The sequence below is a fragment of the Strigops habroptila genome, chromosome 10 (genome assembly GCF_004027225.2).
Source record: "Strigops habroptila isolate Jane chromosome 10, bStrHab1.2.pri, whole genome shotgun sequence".
NCBI lineage: Eukaryota > Metazoa > Chordata > Aves > Psittaciformes > Psittacidae > Strigops > Strigops habroptila.
Genome location: NC_046359.1, coordinates 29567118 through 29592910, shown reverse-complemented (window position 1 = coordinate 29592910; position 25793 = coordinate 29567118). Strand labels below are relative to the sequence as shown.

General features: G+C 37.0%; 1 protein-coding gene and 1 long non-coding RNA gene across 14 annotated transcripts in view; both read left to right on the top strand.

The window, feature by feature from the left end:
• The window catches only part of PPM1B (protein phosphatase, Mg2+/Mn2+ dependent 1B), a 62781-nt gene extending 43105 nt beyond the window's left edge, over positions 1 to 19676 (top strand). For 8 of the 13 annotated variants that reach the window (XM_030498987.1, XM_030498983.1, XM_030498986.1 and 5 more), the window contains 3 exons: positions 6258 to 6369; positions 10099 to 10156; positions 15900 to 17132. In XM_030498987.1, the coding sequence (XP_030354847.1) occupies positions 6258 to 6369; positions 10099 to 10156; positions 15900 to 16205 (476 nt within the window). In that variant the 3' untranslated portion in view covers positions 16206 to 17132. Of the gene's footprint in view, positions 1 to 6257; positions 6370 to 10098; positions 10157 to 15899; positions 17133 to 17790 lie in introns of those variants that run through there. The other 5 variants (XM_030498990.1, XM_030498991.1, XM_030498989.1 and 2 more) reach the window with 2 other exon arrangements.
• On the top strand, positions 10163 to 15623 carry LOC115613502. Its single transcript, XR_003993404.1, has 2 exons — positions 10163 to 13042; positions 13113 to 15623. It is a non-coding gene; the product is annotated as an uncharacterized LOC115613502 (long non-coding RNA).
• Positions 19677 to 25793: the final 6117 nt, after the last annotated feature.

Here is a 25793-nt window from a genome sequence, read left to right as displayed (position 1 = left end):
ATGTGATATTGGCAGTCTACTGGAGTGTTCAGCAGAGTTCCATGGAAGTAAGTTTAAATTTGGGTGCCAAGATGTTTGGGACTTTGCAGGTCAGAACCAGCATGAAGCCACCATTTGGAAACTGTAACAAGGTCTCAAGACATGAACCACAGCTCTGGCTACAGACTGCCTGAGCTTGAGCATTTTTCATGAAAGAAGGTGTGACTGGCCAAATTTTCTCAATATGGAGATGGAAACTTTCCAAGCACATAAGCATGGTGTGTGTACTTTGCAGAGGTGTAATACTTACTTTCCTTCTCTTTATACCTATTTCGTGAGAATTACTAATACCGGTTTCCAGCACTATCACATAGGAGATAGATGCCATTTCTGTTTTTCTTGTTGGCTTTGGTTTATTTGAATACCTGAGACACCCACTGGTTTTTTAACATGCTTTAATGGATACTGAAAAGACCGATTGGATGTGCTTTTAGAAAGTGGTTGATATCCAAATAAGTAGCAGGAGGTATAGGTGAGAAGTAATCTTGCACTGTAGGTCCGAAGAGATCAGGAATCTTCTGAGAGTGTACAACAGCAAAAATCCCACAGCTAACCATTCAGAACTTCAACACTAATTCAGTGTAAAATGCAGCAGTGACATGGAAATGTACATGCTGCCGCTGTAACCTGGTTGCTATGGACAACTGTTAGTTTTGTCACTTTAGTGTCAAAGTTCTGGAACTTACTGTAATGCTAGAAATTACACTTAATGTAGATACTATACGATTTTTCATTTGTGTGAAACAGCTGTGAAAATCGCAGATCGCTCATGTTCTTTGTCTAGATTTTTTTTTTATTACATCACCAAATGAAGTGAACTTCAAAATTATTTTTTTTTTTATCTGCATCGATGTTCCAGTAATCTAAATAGCTGATGTAACAAACCTTAATTTTTAAATATATATAAGAAGGCCTTCAGGCAACGATACAGGTTATCTCTGAATGTGCTGCTGCTGTATGTGGTGTCTTTCTCTCTTGTTTAAATGGGATCTAAATTGAAATGGCTTGCATATTTGTAGTTTCTGTTGAGATTAGAGAGAGCTAATGGTCACTTCAAATGCTAACTCCAGACGTGTTTCTCAGAACTTGGCTTACATCCCAGGCTTCCTAGATGGCACTAGTTGAGATAAATACCTATTATCTTCCTGTGTCTGAAAAGAGTACATGAGCTGTTAATAGGCTCTGGGAGAGAGCCAGGAGCAGTTACCTGCACTGACAGCAGTCAGGTGTGCTCTCACTGGTTACTGGTTAGTATTTGCAGCTTCTTGGTGGCTCCCCTCAGTTAACGTATGGAACTGCAGTGTATTTTATTGCTTTCGTAAGTGAACATTAAAAAGATTAATAGACAAGTTGTCAAATAATTTTGATCAGAGTTACTGAATTAACTGAGAATGATGTAGGAGGCACTATTTGCTTGTAACAGTGTGGTTTTATAGCATCATATACTACTTTAACTTATCAGAATAACTTCTTGGCAGAATTGTATTTTAGCTATATTGTCATATTTAACGAATATTACCCATGCCACAAAAAAAGTGGAGAGTCTGTAGTCTGAACTGATGCAGAGCCATTATAAATGTAACTCAAAAGGATTGCTAAGCTTAAGTGCTCCAGAGAAATAAATTGCTTCAAAGCTTGGACTTCTGTTGCTTCAGCTCTTCTTGATTTCCCTCCCCCCGACCCTGCATGAGCTGCCTGTGTCGTTATGTGTTCTGCTTACTGGACAGAGTGCAAAGCCTTTAAATGTCAAGCATTTAGCAGGGAATGAGAGCATATTTGAGGAAATTCTGTCAAGAAGTGGAGAAAGTAAAGGAGACTGATTTCAGAAGAACTTGAAATACTTACCTGTTTTCTAGCAAATTCTTGCATTCATAACAAATTCTATGAAGTTGTCATTTTGGCACAGTCTACAGTTGTTGGACTGCAATTTCTACCTTACATTTGTTCCTTGAGTATTACTAGTTCAGAAATTATACAGAGAACCTTTAACAGAATGTTTCAAACCACTAAGCAGCATGGGGAGAATTGTTTGGAAAGATGTTGGATTATTTTAAAAAAAGTAGATTTAAAAGTTTTAAGTAGCGAGCAGAAATTCTTTTACATTAAAAAAAAAAGGTGTGGAGGAAGGAGTATGGTCTCAAGGGTTGGAGTAGTAGCGAAGTTTGGGAAGGTAGAACATCTTTTTGATCAGGAAAGGACAACTGCCATGGTCACTTCTGCATTCATCTCTAAGTGTAATCTGGAAAACAGTGCATAAAAGAGCTGTGCCTGAAAAGCTTAAACTACCTTTAATTCTAAAAACTTAAAGCTTGGTAGGTACGTCATGATGTTGATAGTATGGATTTGAGCAGCTCTTCTACTTATTTTCATTTGTTTAGATGTATTCTAAATATGGTTTACACCTTAGGATATTCTTCTTCAGGGAAGTACATTTGTTATTTGTTTGTAGTTCTGATGTGTTTTGAAGCTCAGAATGTGGTAAGCTAGGTAGCTAAGTCCAAGAATCTATATGCTCAGTTACAGCAAGTGATTGTATTTAGTGAGAATCTGTAGTAGATTTACTAATGTTTAAAATACCTGATGAGATGATGACTTTTCCTTTCAAAAGGCAAATAAGGGACTTTGCACACCATAATTTAACATGAACAGCAATGTTTCTATGTCTGTTAAATAAACAGCTCACAAGTTATGTTCAGTTATTGATAGCCAATAACAATTTTATTTATACCTGTAGTGAAAACATTCTGAAAAAAAAAAATCAACTCATCTTAGAACTACTAAGCTGCAAAGATGGAGAAGTTGTCAAAAACAGAAACTACGAGTTCTCTTAGGTACTCTTGTCTATAAGTGACTAATTTAAATCAGGGCAAGATTGGCACTTAATATAAAATCCTTTGGGACTTCCTGAAGCAATTTTAGTTTGATCAGTGGTATTTGTTCTTAATGAATGTATACTATTGTTCAATATGGAATATTTTTTCTGTTCTTTTGTGGACTTTAAATTTCAAGCTGACTGGACTTAACCCATCAAACCTTTTAGAGAGCAGGTTTTTTTCACTGCTGCACTTGGGCATTTTAAGCTCTGGCTTTGGAGAGAAGGGCATTGTTTGAGGCATGCCTTTGTTTTAAAAAATAAAAAAATTGTGTTCAAAAGCAGTTTAATACTTACACATGTAACATTTGTACTCTGTATGTCCCTAAGTAGAACGCTGAGATCCTGTGTATTCGTACAATGAGTTGAATTAGTAGTTACATAGGGTCTTTCCAGAGTTATGAAAAGAGAATTACTGTTTCAGTATGAAAACAGAGTTATTAAAAAACAATCTCAGCAAGTGATAGGTTACAGAGATTTGTAGTGGAAGAGCTGTATACTGAAGCTCTTTTGCTAGTTTGGGTTTGCAGGTTGACAGAATATGCATGACTGCATTCCAGAGCTGCCACTTCAAGAGTATTCCAAAATATGTATGAAGTTGTAGTCAGTAGCTCGTAATTGAGTCATTTCTGATGTTGAGCACAGCCCTGCATCTTTCTTGAGTCACTTAAATGGATAATTTCTAAAGTAATGCAGGAATGGACAGTAGTTAAGTTATGCCCCAAACAGGGGCACATGTTCTGTTTAGGCTAACAGTATTAATAGTAGATGAACACTCAATTAATACAGTGAGTTGAATGGTGCATTTTACTTATGTGGAATATATACTGTATATAAAGCTGATTTGTCACAATATAGCTGGAAGTCAAAGGGGATGCTGGAACATAGAAGATTGTAATGCTGTCTGGTTGGGGACTTGCATTATATAAAATTGAAATAAAATTGAATTTTCAAAATGCTTATGTCAGTTGTTAGGCTTTTAGTGAAAAATATTTTAAGGAGTAAAGTAGACTTCATAGTGGACGTTCATGAATTTGCATATATGATAGTATCAGGAAATGATTCCGTAAGTGTCTGAATTATATTAGCAATGCAGATGTAGAAGTTTCTGTAATCGTGTTTTGCACATTCATTGGTAAAAAAAGAAAAATCAATTGCAGGGTTATTCTTAACATCATAGAGATGATGGTGAAAACTTTGTAAATGCCTATAAATCAATTTCGGAAAACATTTGGTTTCTTTCTTTAGTGGCCTTTGTCAAACGAATCCCCAGCGTGTATCTGCTAACTGATGTGTAATGAAAAAAGGTGATGCTTAGTCATTTGCTTTGATTGTCGAATTTTCCATTAGGAACCTTTTTAGGAGATGGTCAGCCCAGAATTCCTGATTGAGCACCTTCTAGAGAAAGAGAGAAGATGCTCATGGTTCAGTTCAGCACTCCCTGAGTAGCAGTTATGCAATATAAAGTAAAAGTTATACAGTATAAAGTAAAAGCTTCCAGTACCAGGAGATATACAGTAATCCTTAGTTGTGATCACTTTAATTCCCTTCTGTGAAGATCTAAAAATCTTATACTTGCACCAATATTTAGTAATTGCTTATTTCTGTAGCATTTCTTCTTAATTCTTGCTATTTACTAACTTCTGGTGTGTACAGAACCAGATGTGCTCCTGAAATAAAAAGCAGTACATGCACAAGACACATTTTCTGTGAGATGTGAGTCAGCAAAATTACATTATAGTGGTATAGTCTACTTCTAACTAGGTAGAACTGCACAAAAGGATGCAATGACTTATGGCTGATTTATGTGAATGCATGTGGAAGAAGTGATTAAAATAGTAATATTCAAGCATACCTATACAGTTGTCACTTCCTTTGCTAGCCATGATTCATTCTTAATGGATGGATGTATGATAATATACTTAAGGTTTCATGGAAGAATGTTTATTCACTTCTAGTGGTAGTATAGCTAGTTTATTCATTGCAGACAGTTTGTGGTGCGGACTTTAAACTGGGGTTTAGAAGCACAGTACCTTATTTGTTACAGGGTAGTAAAACTATTCTAAAAGAAGAATTGCTTTGGGGGGGCTTTCCTGTTACAGAATGAGTGAGTACCTTGCAAGCCCTTTGTTTTTTTCAGTAGTCCCAAGAGAAGCCTGCGTATCACTTGCTTTCTAGATATGTGATAGGCATCATGAGAGGCTCAAATCCCAGAAGATTCAGAATGTAGTGCTTAAAAGTAGGTAGGTGATATACTTTTCTGCTAACTTCAGCAACTCAAATTGTAACTGCTTCTGACTTCAGTTGCAGGCTCCAAATCAGGCATCCAGAATATAATCAATTGACTGTAAGAAATTGTTTGTTTGTCCTTGGATAGTAGCCAACATACAGACTGACTGAAGTTTTTTTAGGGTGATACTTGATTTCTTCTTCTGAATTCTTCTGTGGCTCAAACAGAATTTTTATCCAGAACAATGCTTACAGGAAGTGGCACTCCATTCCTTGATGTAGTTGATTTTCAGGAAAAAGAGTAATTCTTAAAAATGTGACATATGCATACAACTACAATGTGTAGATAACTTAGTGAGCCTTTTTCTGCCATGGTAGTAGCAGTTGAATGACTAAAGGCTGGTGACTGGTAGTGTTATGCCAATGTCAATATATGTGCAGCTAATACACCTTTGCCTTACAGCAGCTTTGATGAATAAGGGCATGTGAAGATTTACTTCAGTTTAGGCAATTCTTTCCCAAGGTGGAAGAACTTCCTAGCACTGGACTTTCATTATACTTCTGCTTTGAAAATGGAATACTTATTATTAATTATCCATCATCAGTTCTATATTCTGTTTTTACCACATGAGTGATAATGGGCCATTATATATGCCACTATATATGCATGATGATCTTAGTGTTTATGTACGGAAGATTCAGGCCTTTGAGAATACAATGTATTACTCACAGTGAAGTAAGACTGAATTCCTGGGAAACATTGGCTTTATGGCATGTAACTTCTGAGTATGTATTGCAATGCAACAGGAAGGTAACTGAAACAGACCCTGAAAACAGGCTGCTGTCTCCAGGATATTTCATCCAGGTCACAGTCTGCTTCTGACTTTCTTTGAAAGAGAATGGCTAAAGCATACTGGAAAGGCAGGCTATGGATTTGAATATTTCTGTTCCGCCATGCAAAGTCTGTGTACCTAAAATGTAAAGAATGTTTTCCTATTTACATGCAACTTTTTCATAATGTCTCTGTTAAATAGTGATAGTATCTTGTATTTCAATGTCTTAAGGAATGGGTAGTATTAATTCAGTAATCTAAGGACTTCTTCTGTTTTTAAATTAGAAATTATGGAAAAATCGGGTGAAGAAGGAATGCCTGATCTTGCTCATGTTATTCGTATTTTAACTGCGGAGAATATCCCTAATTTACCACCAGGAGGTGGTTTAGCTGGCAAGTGAGTACGTTACTGGAATTTCTTGAACTGTTTAGATCACTGAAACAAATACTTATATTTAAATGTGTTAAAGCTTTTCTTATTGTAACAGCTATACTCAAATTAAAGAAAAAAGTTGGGTTACATATTCGAAGCCAGTTTACCTTTTGCATTACATAAACATTTGTGTCGCCATTCTTATTCCAGACCAGTAAGAGGAAACAGGTTGATCATATTCTGGTACATAACATACTAGTTTACTATTTCCATATGTCCATTTTTAAAAGTTAAAAATATTTATTATTGTCTTTTTACTGCTTTACATTTGTTAAGAACTATCAATAATGTAACTAGAATATTGAAGTACCAGCTCAGTTCTCCTGATGTCAAGTTCCCTCCACCACCTAGTGTCCTTTACAAGTTTGGGTTGATGCTTGTTTGCTCAGCAAACATTCTTGTAAGAAAATTGTTTTTCTTTGTTTAGTCTTAAACTGAATGTTAGATAAGAAGGAATATGGAACTAGCATATGCCTTTTAAAACATAATTGGAATAAACATTCAGAAATTACATTGGTTTTCTGCAGAGGCTGATGGTAATGTTCTAACAACCTATGATTTAAGGATTTTAAAGAACAGAATTTTGGATTGCATAAGCAACTGTTAATCTAGAATTCCTCAAACAGTGGCACCCATTATTTGCTCCCTGGCATAAGTCAGGTTCCTTTTGGAATCTTTGTATTTTTCAAAACATAAAATCCTGTCCCCTGAGCATTTCTGTATACATCCATTTTCATTGTGTGCTCTTATTAATGAGCACTGTTTGCCATGATAATTGTTTTTTCTAGCCTTGAAAGTACCTGTGTGTTCTGGGCCTTTTTCTCCACTTGTGCACTACAGGCATTCAGAGAAGTTGTGGTGTGCCTATTATTCTTCTATTCTTCTTAGTGCCTTGCAACTGCTGAATGAGTTGGTGTGTTTTGTTGTTTAGCTCATTAATAACTGCATCATGTACTGCTTCATTATTCTGGAACCTTTCTGTCTAATTCTATTTTATTTGTTGACCACATTACATTTTTAGTGGACTTAGGTTCAGAATTTGCCTTTTTGATGCCCTTCTCTCAATTTTGACTTTTAAAGTTTTGCGTTACAGAAAACCGACTTTGGGAGGTGTACATGCAGCTTCTTTTTAGAGAATCATACAGCGTTGAGTAACTTTTTCTTGGCCTTCAAGCTTAGGACAAAGACAGGCAGTGATGTATTTAGGTTTACTTGCTGGTTTGAGCTCCTGAATGGAAGTTTTAAAAAAAAGTACAACTACAGAACCCAAACTCATGTACCATGCAATTTAACACTTTTTTTCCTAACAAGACAATATTCTTTGTCTTGAGAGCCTTATCCTGTGATGTTACCAGGGCATGAAGAATTCACACTTTGTCCTTCTGTTTGAATTCCAACACCTGGCTCAGACAGGTTGCAGAAAGAGCTGTCTGTGGCTGACTGACATCCTTGGGTTTTGCACCAGTTTTAGTTGCTACTGGTTTTTAGTATGTCTGGGCTGGAGAAATGCAGTGTGATGTTACCTTGACTAGAGTATGTTTGCTAACCTTAAGGAACCTCTGAAGTAGCTCCACTTCTGCTAGCATTGTGTACTTCCTTCAAGCATCTCACTTGTGTAGAAGCCCCTACTGTCTCATATTTTGAGACAGGAGATCCTGAGTTTTACCATCAAAGGACAGAAATACGCTGTTCAAAGAAAAAGTGAATTGAAAAGTTAGGAAAATTCCCAAGGGCCTGAGTTTTAAGTCTGATTCAAACCTTTTGCAATCGCTGTCTGCTGCTTCTATGGCAGCCTTGCTTGGACTGTGTAGGCGTTTTCTGTTACATTGGTGTGAGGTGCCCTTGCTCTCCATAGTACAGATATTTGGTCAGAATTGTGCCATTGCTCTGTCTCTAAATATGCAGTTAAACTGATAGAACCCTTTCCTGTATCATCTACAAAAAGATTCAGTTTCTTTTCTCTAGGAAAATCTTCCATTAGTGTTGCTGGATCTGATACTAGCTGAGCTATGTCTTCTAGATTTCTTCTTAAAGTGTTGACTTTAACTGATGTGCCCTTGGAGAAGTTGTTCTGCAGTGGACTTTTCGTCTTGGACATAATTTTTTTTTAAAGTGTCACTGTCAAACTAATTCTAATCTTTCCTGGAGCTCATTCAGACACAGCCCAGAAACTTTGCGTGTGAACAAGCACAAATGGCGTATAGATCAGTGTGTTGAGGCTTTGAGTTTTCAGATGTATCTGCTATGCTTGCCTTCTGCTTGCCTTTGTATAGTATGTCTAGATAAATGCTAACTTCATCAATATATATTGCCTCTGATCACATGGTAATACAGTATCTTTTCAGTGTTGTAGGCTAGTGGTCATCCTGAGGTTTGATGCACTGTCCCTTGCGTTCACTGGTTCATAAACCATCTCCTAGATTTCTGAATATTTTAATAAACACTGTTTTAAATGCTGGATCATGACTGGAAAAATATATTCTGATGCTGGACACTAGATATTGAGATGACCTGATTTATTGCTTTGTCTCAGAGTGGGCATACTTGCAACAGCAGATTCAAAACCTGAACTCTTCTGTTTTGAATGTGCTTTTTGCTTCCTTCGTGTGAACATAAGAACCTAGTCATACTAGATCAGACCAAGGATCGTTTCAGCTCTGTGTCCTGGCCACAGGATAGCTGAAAGTAGGTGCCATGGGAGGAATATAAAACTTCTCCTATCATTATTCAGTTTCCAGCTTCTTACAGCTGAGGTAGCTTGAGGTAGCTGATGTACTTAGTGACTTAGAATGTCTTTTCCATGAAGTTAAATACGTTCAGAAGGAGTCTCATCAAGCTTTTAGCATCTTTAGTATTCTGAGGCAGAAAGTTCTGTTGCATCAAGAGCCATCACTGTATTTTTGAGACATTTGCTACTGTCTTAATCTGATGCCCTTGTGGTCTTTGGAAGAGTTAACAGTCAGTGTTTATCCATATTCTGTAAGACATAGTTTTTGTAGATCTTGGCCACTTCCATTCTTGAGAGCCCTAGTTCACTTAGGAGTTCTTTTTTTCTTGAAGCTGTCAGTAACTTTGATCATATCATGTGCAGACATAACCTTTTTCATCTCAGAAGTCTGTTTAGGGTTTGTTTTTTGGTTTTTACCTAATGGCATTTGGGGTTGAATTTCTACAGTGTGAATAGACACTGGACAATGCATCTCAGAGGTTGTATGCTCTGGACACAGCACTTACAAAGTTCACGGGCAAGTAGTAACCTAGATATATGTAGTAAAAATGGGGAAAACCCCATCTGTCTTCAAGTTCCGCATCCAGAAATAAGGGAAGAAAAACATCAAATATGAATAATTTTATTTCAAGTAAAATACAGATTTAAATGTTACTCTTGGCAAAATTTGACTATGCTGGAACTTCTAAAGATGTAAAGAGGTAGACGGTAGACCATGGGGAGGGTAGCATAAGAAAATGTTTTGCCTTGCTTGGTCTTCACAAATCCTAACTTGCTGCTAAGTCCCCACACATCATATTAAAAGTGAGTAAAGGCACTGAGAACAGACTTCATCTTACTAAGAGGCCAGGTTAAAGGCAAAACATCTTAAACACTTTGCAATTATTGCTGTGCTCAAACTTTTTAAATTCTTAATATTTTGAAATCCTTTCTTGTGCTTAATTTTTTTAAACTTCTCTTTTCAGGCGTAATATTATTGAAGCTGTGTATAGTAGGCTGAATCCACACAGAGAGAATGAGGGGGTAAGTTCCCATTTGATTGCTACACTGTTTTGGTCATGAGAACGCCGAAGTAGTTTCATGCATTAAGCAGAAGTGTACATTGCTGCCAATAAAGGATTATAAACACGAAATATATATTTTAGCACACAGTTCATTTTGACCTTGTTTTGTATGGATCTGATACAGACTTCATCCTCAAAAAGACAGCGAACTGACAGCCCATTCTGAAAGACTTCTAAAACATTTGGCTAGTGCTTTTTCAGTCGAACCTGTGAGGCAACAATGCAGGGGTTTTCTAAATTACAGTTTATTATTGTCAAAAAAATTATGGTCAGCATCTTCATTATTTAACTAGCTATTATGTCTGCTGTCTAGAAATCTATTAGAAGAAGGGGCAAACACACTTCCTGTTGTCTTCTGTAAGCGTGGAAGACCTTGGTACACTGAATCTAAAAGATAACGAGAAACTAATATTGACTACTTCTGTAGAGTTTACACTATCTTTAAATATCCCACCTTCAGTGGCCTGAGAAAAGCATAAAGGGCTTTTCGTTTACTACAGTTCTGATTTCTAAAATGGCTTACATTCTTCTGCCCACTTCCCAGTAAGTTGAATTTTAAATAGTATGTTGAAATATGGTTTATTCTAACTTCAAACCTGATTATTAGGTGGTTCTTAATATTAGCATAAAGAGTAATAACTGGTATTCATATTAGTTGTGGTTAATTAAAAAAAAAATCGTTGGAAAACTGAAGAACTGTTAAAAAACACCACTGCTTGTGCATATGTTTCATTTCCTGTACAGTTCATGTAAATTAATCTGTGAAGGTACCCATTTGCTTTCTAGTAAATCCTTTGTCATATTTTTTTCTCTCCTGAGATGGCTACAAGGTCCTCAGTCAGGTAGTCATTACAATGAATGGGGTGACTTATTTTAAATACTTTGAAATGATCAGTTGAGTGCCTTGAGATTGTGAATATGCAGTCTCACCACAATTGTTGTGTTTTTCTCACTGTCATCTTCTCTTGCCTACTTGCATTTGGTTTATTCTCTTCAGTTAGAAAGCTTGTATAGGTGCGAGGGGCCACTCTTCTGTTAAAATACAAATAGAGAAGACATTTCTAACATTCTTAATTTGGGTTGGTTTTTTTTTTTTCTGGGTTGTTTTTGGTTGTGGGTTTTTTTGTTGGTTTTTTTTCTTTTGTTGTTGCTGGGTTTTTTTTTTTTTGGGGGGGTGTGTGTTTGTTTTGATTTTTAGTTTGAAAGTGGTAGAGTATACGTTTTTCGTTTAACTTTCAACAAATTGTCCAGCAGTACCCCCAAACAAGCTAGACAAAATTTTCCTCTTTTCAGCTTCTTTAGTCCTTCAGGAAACTCTGCACCTCTATCAGTCTGTCACTACTTTCCATATTTACCCATAATTTTGTTTTTGTTTATGGGGTAAAGTTATTGGCGAAAGTGGCTTATTTGAAAATTATGGCATAGGTTTTATAAGCTCTTGTTGTTTGTTTGCTTTTAAGAAAAAACAGGTTTGTCTAATGGTAGCTTTCTAGAACTGTCATATGCCATAGTTGCATTTATGATGCTTCTTTTCTAAGTCCAAATTTACTTTTCAATAGCCATGCAAGCTTGCTACAAGTCCTAACATCCACTACAGCATCTTTTTTGTGTATTGGCTACTTCCATGAAATTTTTGTACATCATCCATTATAATTTAACAAAATGAAGTAACTGAGCTAAATATGCAAGTTACTCATAAAAGAACATAGCTTTAACCGTTACTACCATTAATAGCTTTGACCTTTATTGCCATTAGAATCCCTGGGTAGTTGTTTTGAGATTGGGTGAAGGATGCAATTCCTGTTTGCACTTTTCCAGCAAGTGGAATTGCTGTCTTGCTGTCCTCGAAATGGATGAATTTAGTGGGCCTCATCTCTGAGGTGATGAAAGCATGACTTCCTTGCTAGTCTTACTCAGTTCCAGATATATGTATCATGATCGCTTAGTCTTTTGAACTGAATGCTCTAGTGCACAGGGTAGAGGGGTGAAAGGGAAGGAAGCTGTTCAGTTACTCAACATCAGACTCCCCACAATATTACACACTGTGATAATGTTGCTACATATCTCACATTTAAACAGGAAGCAAAGATGGGAAGGAAACATACAAGTACATTCCAATAATGACATTTCCAACTGAGACCAAAATCTAACTAGTAATGCCCATATTGAAACTAGTGTGAAGCAAGAGCAGAGCTTCATGCAAAAAATTAAGAGCTAGACACAGATGATGTGCAGATGATGTGCAGGCTTGCACTGAAGGATCCTTCCCTGTGTGTGGTTAACCATTATTCTTCTGTAGAATACTGCTGTTAGTAACTGTAAAGTCTGCCTGTGACACTCATCTTCATCTGATGATTTTATAGAAGGCTAGAACCAGGTTTTTTTGCTTTGAAAAAATCATAATGTAATTAATTGCTAAAGTATTTATGCATGTGGGTAAAAATATTTTAAAAACCCACTAAAATCCACAAAACCAAAACCAACCAGACTGACTTTTGCAACTGAGAATATTGTTCTTCTAAAGAGGGTATACTTTTTAGCACTGAACAGTTAAACTAGTTACCATGAGTTACTGTGAACTGGATCATAACAGCTTTGCAAGTAAGCTCTTAGTATATATGAATTAAAACCAAGGTAGTATATTTTTCTAGATTAGCTTTGTTTTTTCTCAGCACTATAAAGATTTTAGTGTTTTGCTTAGACTTTTCTTTGTCATCCAAGATAGTGATTGTAGAGTGGTAACTTCCTCCAGTTCTTCACTTGCACATTTGCTGAGAATCCTTGAGATAAAGCCTAAATAAGAAGATGTGAGACACTGCGAAGTGAAAGAATCCTTACCACAGCAGTAATCAGAGATCATTAGTGTGGCTTCAGGGTATAGCAGTCATGTGTTTTTTTTCTTTTAGGCATCTCAGCAGAGTTAAAAGTATTTTGTAAATCCAGGGCTGCAGAGTGCACTGCATTGGGCTCGCAAAGAACGACTTTGCCAGTGTTTGAGCAGAGAGGCTTCTGCTATAAATGTGGTGGCTGGTGCCTTTACATAGATACCTATTATGTATTGGGGCTTGGCATTTTCAGATCTTAAAAGGGAATTTAAAATAACTTCTTCATAGCTGAACAGTTGTTGCCACTCTGATACCACCAAGTCCTTGTTCTAGTTAACATGTTTAAGTATTACTCTTTCTGTAATGGCTCGTCTTTGACCTTATTTAAATTAAAAAAAAAAAAAAGTTCCTAAGATGTTACTGTCCAGTTAGGTACAAGGAGCAATGTTAAAATTACAGTGGCTATCCTAATAGTTTCAGTGGCATTTGCTTAAAGCTGTGTTTGAGCATCTTGTTTGAAACCAGTCATGTTTATCTCTTGCTTTTACTAATACTGTACACTCTGATAAATCAAATCATATGTCATTAAGGGCTGCTACAGATAATTTTAATACTACTGGACAAAATTCTTACGCCTTTAAATATTGTAAATCCTGCCCCTAATACATGGTAGCCCTTTTTATTATATACATAATTTAACAGAGCAGAACTTGTATAAAAAATGTGAATGCTTATGTCATATATAGCTAGCACAAATTTATTCTTGTTTTTATGGTCAGTAGCACTAAGTTGAATTAGCACATGAATGAGGACAATTACTAACTTGCACAGAAATCATATTTTTCAGGGACCTGTTCTGGCCACCCATCATTAGAGAGAAAACTGTGTTACAGTGTATTGATGGTGTATAACATATAAAAGAGGCAGTTTCTGTCTCACTGTTGTCTGTGGGATTTTTTTGTCTGCTGAGACAATGAGGGAATCTACTAAGATGAGGGAAGATAGCCTGCACTCCTACTACCATTTGAATTGTTTAGGAGTCTCAGGGCTGCTATTATATTGCTTACTGCTTTTACACTTCATTGTTGTAAGGGAGCAAAAGTATTCACTTCAGTCTACCAAAAGAATTTTTAAAGATACGAATATTGTGAAATATGGAGATTCAGATATGGAGATTCAGAGTGTATGTTTGCTAATGTCGATCTCAGAGCAAAACTGGTGGGATGGAGTAACTATGGACTTTAGATGTTCTCTGAACTTTAAAAACCTGGAACTCCAGCTCTACTGCCTTGTTTAATATTAGCTAGATAAATGCATAAATAGTATCTTTTTGTCAAAACCTAAGAAGTAGGATACATCTGTAGAATCATCTTTATGCCCTGAGTTTTCACTGACTTTGTGCTCGTGAGGCATTGAAACAGTCCCTCTCTGTATGTTAAAACTACTTTAACTTGCTTCTCCTCACTGGGCTCTTGAAGAGCTATCTGGACATGAAAATGCTAGTACATGGGAGTCAAACATCTCAAACTAACACCTGCAAACAACAGTGGAAGTATGTCTCTATTTGTGGAACAAGTTAAGCTTAGAAGGATGGAATTATATGCAGTAACATTCATTTTTGTGGTAAAATTGTCAGCTTTTTAACTTAGCCTGTGCTACTGAGTCTCAGGGCTTCGATTCCAGCAACATTAGAGCATCCAAAAACTTACTGAACCCAAGAGATTGTCTTAATACTGCAGTTAAGCTTGCGAGTGACTGCAATACTTGGTAGTTTGTGAAGCTTTTGGACTAGATGGCAATAAAATAAGGTCAGCATGAGAATAAGGCAGTCTGGGTTTTGCCTGTAATGTACTGCAAAATGTGCCAGCTTCCGGTGATACAGTTCCATTTGTCTAGCTTGATAACTTGCTAGATATTAATAATTTAAAATGTATTACTCCCTTTAAGCAATGGTGCCGCTTTAGCACTTGAAAGTTAGAATACCTAGTATCAGTGTCAGAGCACTGTAATAGATGCGCAAGTCTACTGCCAATTTTTTTCAACCGAATGCTCGTAGCCGAATAGGTGGTTTGCAGAGGAGACCTCCATTCCTTAATCAGTGCTGTTACTCAGATTCTGTACTGTAAATTGTTAGGTTTGACTTTATATAACTGTTCTGTTAATTTTTATAGGCAATACACACATCTGCCAAAAATAGTGCCTTACATTGTTCAAACACCACCACTCCTAGTGCTGATAGGTAGCTGATTGTTTCTTTTGTGGCAGAATCATGCATCCAGAAATCAGGGACTGTTTTCTAAAACTCTGAGCACTTATTTTGATGTGATGCTTCAACGAAACTAGCAGTAGAGTTACCTGTTCTCTTTAGTAAGTTTTTCACAGGACTGTGTTGCTATTAGCTGTGCAGAAATTCACCATTAAATATATTGACCTGATGGCTAAAGAAGCTTACATTTACAAATTTTTCACTGACAACTGACCAAAGTTGTGGGGAATATCGGCTATATTCATCAAAAGACAATTTGAATCAAGATGGAGTTAATTGGGAGGAGGTACCACATTGACACTGTCTGGCTCAAAATAAATTGAAATTATTGGAAATGCTGGGTTAATGGATATCATTTCTTAAATTACTGTGTTGTATAAGAAAGACAAACTTGGTGATATTCTGAGATGTGTTTGCTAATAAGGTGGTTTATATTCAGATTGAGCAAAGCTGATGTTTTCTCAATTGGAAAAAATTGCGGGTTTGAGGGTTTTTTTGTTGGGTTTGGGGGGTTTTGGGGTGGGTTTTTTTTTTTGTTTTGTTTTTAATGTCGTTAGAAAATATTCTAGTTTAACTACTGATTTTTCTGGGGTCTTGAATCTTAAAAAAAGGACCCTGGCGAAGCCGAGCAAAGTGGAACACAGGGAAAATTGGTGGAAGCACTCAGGCAAATGAGAATTAATCATAGGGGGAACTACCGCCACCTCCTGGAAGAGATGCTGACTAGTTACAGGCTAGCTAAGATGCAGGGAGAAGAGTGCACTGCTGAATCAGCTGCAGCATCTACTTCAGATACTCATGCTGGACCCAGTGACCCCGTACCAGACACTCACACAGAATCTGGGAATCTCCTTGCTGAAATACAGAGCTCAAGCGAAGATTCAGGGATGAATGAGCTGAGTGACAAACAGACATAACGTTTTATGTAGTGGATTTAACGCTTCGCTTCACTTGGCGTATTTTCCTTCGTTTATATCTCAACATTTGTCACATCTATCCTAGAAGTCTGTTTGGTTTTACTTTAGTTATTTGTACAGATTGTTTATACTAAGCTCTTTTTTCCTTAGAAGTTCAACCACTATGGTATATTATAGTAATTGCATCTTATGTTATGTAGCAAGCAGTTAACTTCCCATCTGAGATTTTGATTAATATTTTTTTTAATCCTGTGACACCAACAACAGGAATCTACCATGCTAATGCAAAAATAAATTTTAACACTTTTTCTTCTAACTACATTCTTAAATAATAATTTTGATGGCATATGTTTGCAAATTGTAAAGTCATTCACATTTTAATTGTATCTTTTGTGCAAATAATAGAATGATTCAAATTCTCCAGGGTTTTTTCCCCCAGTATCATATACTGCATGTTTGTATTTGAATTGTGTATAGTTTATAATACAGCCAAATTACAAAAACTATTAAGTTTTAGGTTGTCACCTATTCTTCATGAAATGTGTTTGATTTTTTTCAATTTAGATTGTATCCACTGTTGATCATAAATAGCAATTTTTCTAGCCAACTGTATTATTATTTCCCAAGTTGTAGCATAACATATATCCAGAAATAAAAATGTACTTAGATTTAGTACCTAGTGTCAAGTTCTAAGAATTTGTGTTCAAGTGAAAATAAAGAATATGCTGTGGAATAATATCTGTATGCATATTGACTCTTTTAAGCAAGTAATAAACTCCCTTTGAAATGCGATCGTTATGATGTGAAACTTTTCATAGCTTCGAATATTAACTCCTGATGTTCGTTAGTTTCTACCAATATTTGAGTAATTTTGGGTTTGGCACATTCATCATAATCCTGTATTTGGGCAGCATTTCTCAGGTTCAAGTTAAGCATCATCCATATAAATGAATAAACTGGCTCTTCTACCCAAGTTTACCCTCTACCAAATCTTTTCTGTGTCTTTTGTGTGCAACACATACATGTACACAGACCTTACATTTGAGTAAATCAGTGATAATAATGGGAGTTTACTTTGGTGGTAAATAATCTGCTAATAAGTCCAATGTGGAATTCTTGGGTCAGTAGTCAGTTCATAATATATCACTTGCACAAAAATATCGTGCTTCAAAATAGGTACAAATTTCATTGCCTTAATAAAAAAGAGCTTCTGGGAATTTCTTGTGGACCAGGAATGCCTGAAGAGCTGAGTTCCTTAGTATTTTATAGATCTATTTTTTTCATGTAGTCCATGGATGTAGTATCTATTGATAGCTATGATTTAATACAGTTTTAAATAATACTTGTGTTTAAGTCTTTCTGCTGTAATAACTTTACTGGATTCATGTTTTCTAAAAGTAAATTCCCTCATGAAGTTGAAGAACAGAGAATGTTTGTGTGTGGAAGTAGGCAGTTATGGAAAAAAAGGAAAATGTCATCTGTCTTACGCTATTCTACTTAATTATGCCACTGAAATCCAAAGTGCAACAAAATGTTTTCATTTGTATTGGTGAGTAGTAATATTTCTCCTCTTCTTTTCCTGTAGGGTGCTGGAGATCTAGAAGATCCGTGGTAGCCTTACAAATCTGCTAAAATGCTTTTGATTCTGAAAGGGGGAAAAAACTTTTAGATCTGTTTTCTTCAATACAAGGGAAAAATTCTGGTGGATTTCCAACATTTTGTGAAATGGGCAGAAAGATATTAGAATTCTCCATCATTTGTTCATTTTTGTGTTTTCTGATATTGCCACTCTTAGCATTGCCTGTACTACAGTATTTTTACCAGCCTCAGGCACACTGATTACATCTGTAATGAACTTTGGCCCTAAAAAGGAAGGAAGGAAGGAATGATTCTCTCAGCAGATGGGTACATGCACCTGAGGTGCACAGGATTGTGGGTGTACTCTGAAGATACACTATGGCTAAATGAGATGTGCAACACACAAGCATGAGAGAGAACAAGTAATTGTTTGAGACATGACTTATTTCACTTTACCAAGTTGGAAGGCTTTGCAGCTCTGTGGCTTGGAAGTAATTTCAATTGGGCAATACGCTATCAGATGTGTATTTTTATTTTTGTTTTTTTATTTTCCAGTTTTACCTGTATTACCAGACCGTTAGGTTTCCCTGCGGTGTCCAAATTGTGATACGTTGCCTACTGCTTGCTTCAAGATAAGTGTATTTGGCAATAATATATGAAGATTCTAGGCATCTAAAACCAGTAAGAATTTTACGCATGTGTACAACACACCCTTAAACTCTTGCTAGAGGAAGATCTTTTAAAAAACCAAACTGATAAATTTATAGTTAGTAGTGACTTGCTTTGACATCTCTCACAGCTGCAGGTTTTTTAAGAAAAAAAAATTTGCTGAAAATTTGCCTTTATTATAATGTAAATTGTGATTATTTTTTGTTCTATATGTGGTTTTCTATAGTTTTTGATTTTTTTTTCAGCTTAAGATACAGACAGAAGTCGTGTAATATGGGTATAATTTTTAATTGTTTGCATTATTTTCAAAGTTCAAATTATCACTTTGAGATTACTATAAATACACTTAAAATTATCTATTTTAAATTAAGAAAATATTAGAGATATTTTCATGGGTTCAATGACCTTTCATTTTATAAGCAATGGGCATGGTACAGAGTGGCTGTCATGTAAGGTACTTGAAGATTCTTAGTTTAATTCTATTTTTGCAATAACCTTGACTTTTTTTCTGACTTTTGAGTTGTGCATGTAATGAGTCCAGTAAATGCTGAAAATGGGGAAGAGTAAAGTATTTATCTAAAATAAAAGCTATTGGGGAGGGGAAACAATGAATGTATCCATCTGTACATGATTTACATGCTGTGGATGCCTTGTAAACATTTTCCTATTTGTTTAAACTGTGTTTCAGCGAGGATGTAATTGCCCTTGTGTGTAGTTTTAAGCTAATGACAGTCATCAACTGGTTTTGTGTGAAATGGAATTCATGGTATTTTTCTGTAACTTTATCCCCATGGTGAGTCTGTAAAAACCACACGCTCTTTCATACTGGTGCCGAAGGGCAGCTTTCCCAATCATTTTGATTCACTGTGTATCTTCTTTTCTTTTTTTTTTTCCCTTTTTTTTTCCTCTTTTTTTTTTTTTTTTTTTTTTTTTGGTCTGGAGAGCATTATTGCCACAGTATATTTTATTTATTCATTAGATTTTAGCGTTGTAAGTTAAAGTGTTCTAAATGATGATGTTAACAGGTATTTGTCCCTTTACTGGTTTTTTTGGGGTTGTTAAAAGATAGGGAATGAAGAATGCAAAATGGTTTATTGTTCAGACTGTCCGCTCTGGTCCAACCCTGTACTGATAGTACCTTCCCAGTATGATATTGTGATGTTTCATACAATACAGTGAACATAACCAACTTGTTATCTTCAATAAAGGATTGCTAAAACAGTGTGATATGCTTTATATTTTCTTGAGAAGGATTTATCAAGATGATGCAAGTGTTCTATAAAAAAAGATAATGAATAGGATTTACGAGGTATCTCTCAGTGATGGATTTGTGTGTGTTCTATTGAGTGTGGCTTTTTGTCACAATAAGCCAGAAGTCTCAAAGTGGGCTTCTCTGTGGGAGACAGAAGAGAACAAACATTTGGAGGTCCTGGGGCAACTCCAGCCCAAGTTCAGCTGGAGTGAGTCCTACTCCAGCTATAGGAGAGCATTCATTTAAAGTCTAAAAATTCATGTTAAACTTGAATTTTTAATAAATCTGAGGGTAGACCTATAAAGTTTTACTTTTGTACAGTGTTTTGGATAGAAAGTTCTCCAACATTAATGTTCCCATGTTAAGATTTTTACCTGTTTGGGTGTTTTTTAACTTGGGGGCTGGACTAGATGATCTCTGGAGATCTCTTCCAACCCTAGTGATTCAGTGATTAATGAAGTTGTTTGGCTGAGTGGGAGAGGAGAACAAAATCCACCATGTTATTGATACTGCATAACCTGTTTGAATACTTAGTGTTACTGTGGAATGGGTGTATTTGTGAACAACCTGTAGATTTTTTGGGTCTATAAGCTCTGTAAGTCTGTAAGTTCTTCGAACTTTTTTCTTGGATCTGCTTGTACAGCGTAACACCTGCATGCTTTCCTCATGAACTGTAATTTTAATACCTTGCTCCACTGGTAAGATTTCCTGTGCTTCATAGGCTCCACTCCTATGAACACTTACACGTGTAGGTTTTTCACATCATGTCGGTAGTCTCCCTGAAATAGAAGGGTTTATGTTTCTGTTGTATAGAAGTGAAGTATGCACATAGGTTTTTTCAAAGAGAAGGACCATAGCTTGCACAGCTACAACAAAAATGCAAATCAAGACATCTTTTTTCCTGTAAATTAGTACTGCTTTCCTTTTATACACCCACTAGATTGCAAATTCTAATAACGTTTTTAATCACATTACTGTTCAGATTTCAGCAGCCTGTAGAAAAACCTTATGCTTGTTGACTTTGTATTCTTTGTATTCTTCTGTGAGAAGTCTGAATTCTTGATATAATTTGTTCATGTATTTGCTCTAATTTGTCAATTTTAACGTTAGTTTTAAAATTGTTTTCTTACGTACATTACCACCCAATAGCTAACATAAAGATACTTCTCTAGAACACCAAGAGTGGGGAGAATCTCTTCCACCTCACATCTTTCTGACATGTCAAATTCAGCTTGATTCTCCCCTTTTTTTTAATTACATCTCCTGTAGCAGAGACAAAGTAGTCCGTGTTACTTGTCAAATCTGCTCCCTGACGATCTTGAGCAAAATACAGATTTATTTTAACTGATCCTTGTTAAATGGAATAAGGAATAAAGAAATGAATGAAAATGTAAGTGGTGTCATCCTGACCTTCTCAAAACGCTCATATGAGGGGTTAACTACAATGAACCTGTTAACAGACTGGATCTTCATGTACTTATTTCATCCTGCATGCAAACCTCTGCAGGATTTGGCCAAAATATCTATCCTTTTCATGAAGGAGTGAAAAAGACCCAACAGAACAGACAACAACCAAAGAAAAAACCTGTACACTGAAAATAGGGAAGATGTCAATTCTTTTAACACATCATATGTTAGGTATTAATGGCTAGGTAGCTTCTTGGTGTCATGTAGAAAGTGGAGTTAAGTCAGTCACTTCACCTGTGAGCTTTATTACACTGTCAGCCACAATCACTGGCTTAAATCTTCTACAGAAAGTAAAACTAACCCCAGAAACCAGTAATTTTTTCTTTGGCACTTTAAAGGTTCATAGTGGAAATCAATTGGCACCCGAGATCAATTACAGCATTGAACCAAGCTTTAGTGGGCAATTGTTCCTTCTGGAAGATGAAGCAAAAATCACTAAAAATAACATCAGATATAAGGTTTACTCTGGCAAAAAAGTCACAGTGCCAATCAGTTTTAAATCTATCAACTAATTTGGGTTTTGTTGGGCTGAAAAACAAATTGTACATTTCAGGATTGTCTACTGAAAGCATGTTGCTTTTAGCTCTTCATAGTTGTGTTTTAGCTCTAAAATAAAATCTTACATCAAAGGGATATAGCTCTACTGGTGCAGGTGAGCAACTGAATGGGACGCTTCTGGAAATGAGGGCAATTTGGCATTCCCATGAGAAAGTACAGATGTCACTGAACCTTTGCAGTATAATCCAGGTAAGTATGTAGCTTGTGCAGTTGAAATTACCTCTGGGGTCTAACGTGTCTTTGTAACCCCTTTTCTCTGTGCATCAGTCTGATCTTGTCCTGCTTATGTTTATTTGGGTTGTCACTGTAGAGATCTGGCTTAGCTACACTTTGCTTGTACCATCTTTTATTTCTACCTGGCTGCTGCTTTGTTGATCAGAAGACAAATAGCTTTGGCATTGTAGCATGACTGTGCCTCCTTTTCGCGTTTAGCTCGCTGCTTGAGGTCGTTTTTCATTTCCATCTTTCCCTTTGTTACATGCTTAATCAGTGCTGCTGTGCTTTGCTCTTTTTACATCTGAAAGGTCATGTTCCCCCACATACCTATTTTTGTTCCAACTGGTTTTGCTCCAAGTGGATTAGACTTCCACTGTACCTGGTACTACAGACCATTAGGCAGCCTGGCAATGCTGAAAGCATGAGAACTGTGAAAGAGTGCCTCATATAATGAAGGGTAGACGCTTTCTTTAATTATCCTCTAGTGGGGGGGAATGGGTATGTGTGATAGTTGTCACCTCACTATTTGAGTTTCAGAGGTGGGGGGATTTAAAGGCACTATGTGAATACTTGCTGAATGTAGGATTACATTCTTCTCTGGCTCACTAGTATAAACAAGCTAGGTGCCTGGAACTGTTGTATGCAGATACATAATGTGAGAGAGAGCACTAGAAGAGCCCACACAATTCAGTGAATTCATTAAGTTCAAATGGAAAGGGTGGTATTTGCTGCAGGCGATGCTTTCTTTGCCTTTCACCAAGCAATGCTTTCACTCTGGTCACTGGGTCCTTGAATGCCAGGTGATTCTGAAACAAAACTTGGTTTAGGTGGTGTTTAGAGGTTAGTACTTAGAATTAGTTTTCTAGCAGTTCTTCTAACTTACAGGAAGTAAGGATTGTCTTCAGTTTCAGTCTGTATGTTCAGGGGAGTATGAAATTTAAGTTCTGCTCCCTATGTCCACACTGAATGGTACATTTATCTTTGGAAATGGCTTCTTACAGTTGTGAAAAGTTTTCTTGATGCAGAGATCTAGTCTGTGCTGGCCAGAGAAGCCCTTCTTTGAATATAGACACTCCCATCTACCAGCTTGTGCTGTGCAGAACACTAGATCAGTCCACCTGAATTGGAGGATTGGTCTTCTGTTGGTTTAGGGTTTTGTTTTGTTTGGTTTGGGTGTTTTTACAGAAATGTTTACTTCAAATTCTTTGTTTTCACTCCCAATGTTCACTTTGACTTTACACACTTGCTCACTCACATTCCTGTTGCTGGACTGTGGCCTGATGTGAAATCAGTGAACTGTTGGTCTCAAAGAGCCATCGTAAAAGCCTTGGGATTTTAGTACCACAGAGTGAGACTTTTTGTACAAACACCGGAGATTTCTGATCTGAACTGAGCTCTTTCAGCAGGAAATTATTTCAGGGGAGCACAACTAGAGTAGGTTTGATCAGTAAGTGCCTGCCACCAATTTGATGTATGTGGAAAAGCAAATTAGTTGCAGGAAGGCCTATCAGATGCACTGATAGAGACAGGGAAGGAGTAAACTCATTATTCTAAGCTCTGGTGAGGCTGAGTGAAGTGCTGTATGTAACTGTGGGGTACTATATGTATAATTCCTGCAGGTGGGGAAACAGAGGCACTGTAAAAGCAGCACAGCTTGTGTAGTTATCGCAGTAGTTGTGATCATGTAGTGTCAGACCTGCAGAGTTGGAGGCAGAACACAGCATTCCTTGCTCGACAGCTCCTCCCCGAAAATTTTTTCATCCTTCCACGTGAGGAAGTGCTTAGCACTCAGCAGACCAAAGCTTGCTCCTCGGTTACTGTGCAGTGAATGTAGATTGCTGGCAGATAGAAGTTCTAGCAAGGATAGATGTACCCCTTGCTATGGGGTACCGTGTTTTTGGTAACTCAGAGGATGGATGTGGTGGTGATGCAGTGCAATACCATCTTATTTTTGAGCTTCTGCTTGGCTTCCTGTGCGCTGTCTGGCTGTGCTGTATTACTAATTTCATTTTAGGACACCAAGTCACTCTTAAGTTTAAAGCCATCAGAACTTCAGCAACAGTCTTTCAGGGTTTAATACTATGCTGAACATCCCCAGCTCATCTAGGGTAAAATCGAGGTTTGGGGTTCTCACTGGGAGGGTGTTAAGGATTATGCTGGAAAAAAAAATTCTTTACAAGTCATCATCCTCTAGGACAGAAATGTGATGGACGAATGCTGTAAGGGGAGGAGTGGTAACCGTCTAAATTGAGAAGGGTGCAGATATGTGAGTGAGTTTCCTTCTGGAGAGGCAACAAGCTTACTTTAAGTTTTTCTGTGGATGTGTGACCATATTGTGTTTGACCCCCTGTAGGGGAGGGCATCCAGAAAGTGTCAACTCGGCGTGCTCCTGTTCTTGAGCTATGATAACAGCAAGAATTAGAGGATAATCGTTTTCATTAAAAATAGTGGGAGAAGCCAGCCATGCTGATCACCCATGGGGGGCAGGGGCCAGGGGCCTCCTTCCCCCAAAACCTACCCCTTAAACATCGCATGAGCTGAGCAGTAGCTAATTGCAGCGTTTATATTGCCATTAACCTTTAATCACGTAGTCCATTAGTGGACTAAAAGCATTTAAAAAATAACAAAAATACCCACCAAACCACATCACAACGTCCCACACAATTACATTTTGCAACCCGCCAGGACTTCGGGCTGAAGGCTGATGGCAGAAACTCCACACGCACTCAAGGATGCCCAGGGGAAAAGGTACCGCATCAGAAGCTTGTTCCTTGAGAGCATCTCTTTCTCGACAGTTGACCTCTGCATCAAGGGAGGACTTTTAGTGCCAAATGAAACATAGCTTTAAAGGTCAGCTTATCCATCAGCCTTGTGGAAGCCACTGAGGAAAAACTGACAACCTCAGTGTTTGCCTCTTTGCATGGGTGTGAAGCTGGCCCTGATTCTGTGAATCATGAGGCTATAGTTAAAGTGCATTACGTCAGTCCTGTTCCAGTGGTAACAAACCATTTAATAAAAAAGCATTAAGCGGGAGAAGTTTTTAACAATAAGCATCTTCCTACACTTGGCATGTTAGGGCGCTTAATCACCTCTCTGTATGGTTTTTGGTGTAATATGTATAGTAGTAACTGGCGAGCTACTTGGCATTTGTATAGCATCAAACAGCAGACTACTTAGCTGGTGCATCTAAATAATTATATATAAGGAATACTTGTGGAAATTAACCCCTCCATCTTATAGAAATAACCATGGCAATCTGTGTGGAGATAGCAGCTATTACTGCCCACATACAGGTTGGTTTTGTTTCCCTATCTAACCCTGAGGTAAACAGAGTAACTGGCACAGAATATGGAGTGTTTTCTTTACTACTTAATGGTTTTCAGTGGATTCTGCTAACACAGTTGCATTGGCTAGTTACTCCTGCTAAACTACAGAATTGCCCAGGAGGGAACCATTTCAGAATTGCTTGAGAGCAAGCCAGAAGCGTAATGCCTACATACGTAGAATGCATTTTAAAAGGCAAAACTTAAAGCTCAGGGGAAATTGCTGGTGATCTGCCTCTCTTAAGATGAAGTTTACAGTTTATCAAATAATTTTAAGGAGAGCAACTCCTCAAGATGAGGAGAGGAAAAAAAAAGAAAGTAGGTCTGTAATAAAAAAACACCTGTGTGGCTTTATTTTTAAATAAATTGAGGGGGAGGTACCACATTCTTGGGCTTGTTCTCCAGGTTCTGTGGTAGTTGATCATCCAGACCTATTTTAAACTCCTTTTTTGCTGTAATTTCAATACAGGTTTTCTAGAAAAATGTTAGTATTCAAGGTCCAGATGTCTGGCCTAAGCGTACCTG